Consider the following 6000-nt stretch of genomic DNA (forward strand, 5'->3'; position numbering starts at 1 on the left):
TAAATGAAGGGTATTTAAGGGCATCTGATAGAAGTAGCAATAAGTTAAACAGATTCTTAATCAAAATATAACATTTAAAAAGTTTTTTTGGGTCTGTTTCTTTTTATCTTTTTGAGGCTGCAGGTCTACGAAGCTATCGCGGCTATTTTCTGGCAATCTGCTGGCTATGTTGCTGATTCTCGGCATTAAAAATATAATAATGTTGTTCTATTACGCGCCCATTAGCTTATATGATTTCCATTTATGAAAAATTTTGCAACTTTTTTGAACTGGGTATCCAGTGTATAAATATTCTTCTAAAAATTTGGTGCCCTGCAGACAGTGCTAATTCTCCATTTGACTTATATTTATGAGCACTCAATATAGGATATTTAGCTGTTGATATAATTTGTGTTTCAGACGCAGTTTACCCTGATCTTGGCACACAGTATCCTGGGTCTGTTCATTGGGTGTGGCTTCCCCAGACACTACCTCCTCATCCTCTTCTTCTACAATGTATCCATGTTCTGGCTCTTCTCAGACTTCTACACCAAGTCTTACAATCAGAAGAAAAAGACACAACAGGTCAGTCACTTCACTTCAAGGGTAGTCAAGCTGGTCTGGTATTTTCGCATCATCGAAAATTCTGTGCGTTTATTGTGAATTAAGTTATTTATAATGAAATTATGAATATATCAGTAGTCCGAACAATAATGTGGAAATATAGTTGAGAAGTGCTGGTTATTATAGCTGCGAAGCTGTAAGCTGAGCGTAGCTATATTGTGGTGTTCGTATTTTTTTACATTTCAAAAAAATTGAATTGCATTGGGGGTGTTTTTTCTTACGACTCGAAGGGTATTTGAGGAGTGTCTTTTTAGTTGCGAACTATAGCTTCTATTGTTTTGCGAACATTTCTATACTCTCATTTCCTTGAAGGAACTTATCCTTGGTTTTATATACCTTTCATTTTTTTTAAATAAATGTTCATGAGTGGTTATTTGACGGGGTAGTTTTTTGGCAGTGATGGTTTTTGATTCGTTTACGGAATTCTTCCGACTATAATGTAAGATCTGTGCACACATTTTCTTCATTTTTCAGGTCGATTTGAAGTGACAATTTTGGTCACGCCGAAATGAAGTTGAGTGAAAAAGCAAGTGGTTTTGCCGTGTTAATTTTTTTATCTAGTTTTAAAGTAGAATGAGAAAACGGTGTTTAAACAAAATTTTTGCTTTTCTGTTTCGGCTTTTTGTTCACATGCGGCATTTGAACATCGATTTTTCCTGCTTTTTTCTAAATGGTTTTGGATCTTTTTTTCTAAATGGTTTTCCCAATCCATCCATAGTCCGTTCTATGTCTAGTTTTTGTTTTGTCATTGAGAATTCGTTGAATTGGGTCAGGACTTGCCCACTTGCCCTGCTTTGTTTTTTGTTTAGTCGTCTAACGCTCGTTTTTCGTTTTACATCTGTTCACACCGCAACGCTGAAAAAGACAATTTTTCTGAATGACTTCTCACTAGGTACTGGGTATTATAGCCGAGAAGCTGTATGCTGAGTGTAGCTATATTCCGCTGTCCGTGGTTTTTACATTAAAAACTTGAATTTTATTGGAGAGCTGTCTTTTCTTAGACTCCAAGGGTATTTGAGATGTGTCTTTTTAGTCTTTTTAGTATAGCTTGTTTTGTTGTTTCGTTTTTTTGGATCGGATTTTTTTCTAAATGGTATTTCCAATCCATTCATCGTTCGTTCTAGGTCTAGCTTTTGTTTAGTTATTGAAAGTTCTTTGAAATGTGCCAGGACTTTTCCTGCTATTTTTTTCGTCGTCTGACGCTCTTTCGTTTTACATTTGTTCACACCGCAAAGCTGAAAAGTAATTTTTCTGAATGACTTGTTCCCCTCACTAATGGAATTTGCGAATGTGACGCCATTTCTCACTTATCTAGTAAAAGTTTTTAGGTCATTTGCGTGGTTAGATTTTGATCATATATGACTTACTCACTCAAGAGACCGATTTTTGCGCCAAAATTATGATTGGAATCAGTTTAAGGACAAAGAAAATCATAGGTGTAATAAAGGTCCTCGATGAAAAGGCGACATCGATAACTTTTACTAATTGTTTCTGTATCTGTTTCTTTCTGTATGCTGCGGCACGCGGGCCTATTTCGCAGCTCTCCGGCTATGTTCATAGATTTTGGAAAGCAATCAATTATTTTTAGGATTTGTTTTTAGAAATTAAAACTTTTATCAAATTTTATAGTATTTTGAGAAAAATTTCGATTTTCGGAAACTAAAATCCGGCTACAAATTCGATTTTTCCAAAGCCATAAATTGGAGTGGTATTGCGGTTTTAGGGCACAACAGTTGAGGGAAAATCAGTAGAAAGCAGTCAAGTGATCGAAAATGGATCTTCGGTTGTCGAGACGCCGAGCAAACGAAGCTCACCCAGGCTTAGAGCAAGCGCCACTGCGGCTGCGAACTAAAGTGTGCAAAGAACACGCCAATTTTCAGTTGATATCAATTGCCGCACTACCATTTGGATTTGTTCGAGTTCCTTGGAGGAAACCCCAACCAAGTTTGAAAGTCTTCTACAGGGAATCGAATCGTACAATACTGTGAACAGTTTAGAACTTCTATCACTGTGCTTAACTGCAATGTAAATGTACATACAAAGCTTTCTATTTCTATCTTGCATCCTAATTATCATCTTTACTATTTCATTTGAGCACGCGTTGTATGTTTGGCTTCAATAGTTTTTGTAAGAAATGCCAATTTGAGCACGAAATGCTGAAATAGTTGATTTGCGACAAATTAGACATGTTCTTTTAATATATGACTGCACTCAAGCTCTGAAGGCTTTGCTGAAATTATTGCATTTTATAAAAAAAAATCTTTAGCTCTTATGATTTTCGTTGCAATGAGCACCAATGAGCAAATATGAATGGTTAGTTATGTAGTAATGTAAATTTTTTGAGCCATTCTGTTGCTGCTTCTTTAAATCTCAGGATTTTGAAAATTTTGATGGCTAGATTTGGAAATGCTTCTAGATATAAAAGTGATGCAATTTGGCTACAATTTCTTCTCACAATTTTGATAATGCTACTAACTGCAAATATTTCGCTGTCAATACTATTTTTCACGAATCTGTAATACCCGCAAACTACCAGGAAAACTATTGAAAGATTCAGTGATTTAGTTGGCGCTGATTACGTTCAGTCTACCTAATTTCTAACCCTTACCCACCTGACCGATAACTACATCGTATCCCAATGGTTCTTGGGATGGTTTTTGACATCTTTGTGGGACAGATTCGTGTTTCGGGCAAATTTTCTAGTCTGTTGATGTGATGCTTCTTTCCCTAGTTTGATCATTTTCTATCCTTTTGTTCTCTTTCCTGCCAATTGTTTCCTTCCTCTTATTTCAATTAACTAACATTTGACTGACGTTGGGTTTAGCCGACAACTAGAAATGAGAATTTAAGCCGACTACCCCACCGCACACCAATTGTAATGGGCGGATGTTTGACCAATCAGATTTTTCAACCAATTAGAATTAAGCTGTCGGCTAAACTTCTCATTGTTAACCCTTGTCGGCTAAAGTTGCTGTCGGCCAATAATCCGAGCACCATTAAAAGCAGTTCTGTGAACTGTTGTTCTTTTGTGTGTTGTTGAATAGCACGTACCTTATGCACTTGAACCCTTTCCTTAGATAATTAACTAAGCAACCTTACCTCGCCTTTTACCTACCTATTCTTTGCAACCAAGCACTAGTTTTGTGCAGTATATTATACATATAATATACTAAACATGACTTGACAATAGCCAGTTTATGCTAACTAGCTCGAAATTATGATGATATTTTAACCTGCGATGACTTCAGATGGTTGTATGTTGTAAAAAATAGACAGTCTACATACAAATAGTTGTTTCTTTTTCTCTTACACAGTCAACCAAGTTGTTTACTTTTGAAGTTGTTACTATTTTCAGCGTATTTAATAGATTTGTGTAACTAGATAAGTGAATGAGCTATGATGAATGATAAATAAGCTAGCATGACTTAGTTGTGTGTCGTGCTGGTTTTGATAATGAAAAAAATTGTAATATATGCTGTCTTCATCGAAGCCTTTTTCCTAGAGAGAACATAAATAGGCAATGCTCAAAAAAACCTGCTGTAATTGAAGGACTAATTTATCGATATTTTTACGGTAAAATTTGTCCAAATAGAAATTGCTCAGCAATGGTAATGATAAGAAACCAGTGAAAACCTACTTTCCAATAATATTGAATAACAAACCCTTCGAGGTTAACGAATATTACCACATGTTTATTATCGCCATCGAGAAATTATCAAACTCAGGCCGAGCCGTGTTGTTCAAAAGTTGAAAGTCGGTTGCATGGATTTTTCCCGAACAAACTCATTTTTTCGACGAGCAACATATTGGCTATATAACTCTACAATATAGTTACTGGCTGGGTATACTATTGCCACTTGGAGATCAATCCATTTTATATTTACTAATCTACGCTTTAGTTTCAACTCTAGCATTTTTAACTTGGCAACTCTACGACCATATTTTGAACGGCACAACAGTTGGTCTGTTTTTTTAGTAACTAAAAATTAAAGCACTCAAGCATATAATATCAAGATGACTGACATTATTATAAGTTTATTGAAATGGACAAAAAAGCTGATTAACGAAGTAATACAACTAAGAAATCGAAGAAGGGAGTCACTAAATAGCGCAACAAATAGAAAGGAGGAAAATAACCTCGAAAACGAAATTTAAAAAAGATTTGGGACATCAACAAGAACTTTATAATCGAGCGCAGTCAAAAACTCAAAACCTGAACAGCCAAAACGACATATTGATATCAAATTTAATAAGTGAGAAGACAACAGACAATATTATAGCGACTCCCAATTGAAATAGACAACTTAACTCAAAGTTTTTCCCCGCCTTACGAAACAACTATTGATTTGTGATAGCACGTACTAAATAGTTCGTCAAAGCGACCTTAGTAATGAGGCGACTATCCATTCATATCCATTGTCAACAATTGAACACCTGAACAACGTTGTCCACAATTGTGCCTTATCAACTAAAGCACAATGTTTAATAGTTCACACTGGACACAATTCAATTGATTAGGTGTTTGCCCGGCAAAGGTGTAAAAAAGTTAGGAGTAGTTTTGTCAAACTGGATAAAGAAAGTTAAACTATATCAACTAGTGGTTTGCAAAATGTCAAATGTGAAGAATGGAACCTTTGGCGAGAAAGTAATAATGCTGTAATTTATAAATTTAACTGCTTGTTGATTGACGTTGCAGTTGAATTACGAGGCAAATTCCAAAGTGCAAAGTGGATTCCAAAAATTGGTGCTCAATATAAGAAATTAGATCGCAAGTGTTGGGTACCAACCTGCTTGATGCAATGCGTCCATGAAACAAATTGAAACCCGGTTAAACAGAAGTTTTATAACAGATATGTTTTTATTGGATATAATGCGTGTTGTAAAGTCATTTAAATTTAGTGCAGTAAAGTTCCTATACGATGTACTCTTTTATTGATTGTACCTAATCTTGAAGGACATGTAGTAGAAGTCATCTTAAGTTCAGTTAATACCCTCAGTCATTTAAATTTTAGACTGTTGCACTCGTTCCCGAATCGAGAAATTTATTGTCCAAGTACATTGTGGCTTTTACCAACCCAAACTCAGTCAGCTCCCAGTCTTCTCCTTTGCATCGTGCGATCAGTTGCTCAATTTAACTTAATATCTGACGATCGTATTTTTTATCAAGTAGAACGGATAAGTGAAATATAGGCGAATCGCTAAGCGAATTCAATTTAAAATTTATATTAAGTGCACTTGTCGCGCAAGATAGCAAAACAGAAAATCCGACAGTGATTTGGATCTCAAATCGATTACACAATATTGATTGTCTACGACATGCCGCAGTCAGCTGCTCAAAAACGGACCTCACTATCGATTCCTTTTGGGAAAGAATCAGCTCAGACCCTGCTTTGATGA

At 35.7% G+C, this 6000-nt stretch overlaps 1 protein-coding gene across 2 annotated transcripts in view; it reads left to right on the forward strand.

Annotated features, from left to right (window-relative positions):
• The window catches only part of LOC142345814 (very long chain fatty acid elongase 2-like), a 493465-nt gene extending 489373 nt beyond the window's left edge, over positions 1 to 4092 (forward strand). For both annotated transcript variants that reach the window (XM_075398188.1, XM_075398189.1), the window contains 2 exons: positions 400 to 564; positions 2327 to 4092. In XM_075398188.1, the coding sequence (XP_075254303.1) occupies positions 400 to 564; positions 2327 to 2455 (294 nt within the window). In that variant the 3' untranslated portion in view covers positions 2456 to 4092. The remainder of the gene's footprint in view (positions 1 to 399; positions 565 to 2326) is intronic.
• Positions 4093 to 6000: the final 1908 nt, after the last annotated feature.

This window comes from Convolutriloba macropyga, chromosome 9, assembly GCF_964194025.1.
Source record: "Convolutriloba macropyga chromosome 9, txConMacr16.3, whole genome shotgun sequence".
Classification (NCBI taxonomy): Eukaryota; Metazoa; Xenacoelomorpha; order Acoela; family Convolutidae; genus Convolutriloba; species Convolutriloba macropyga.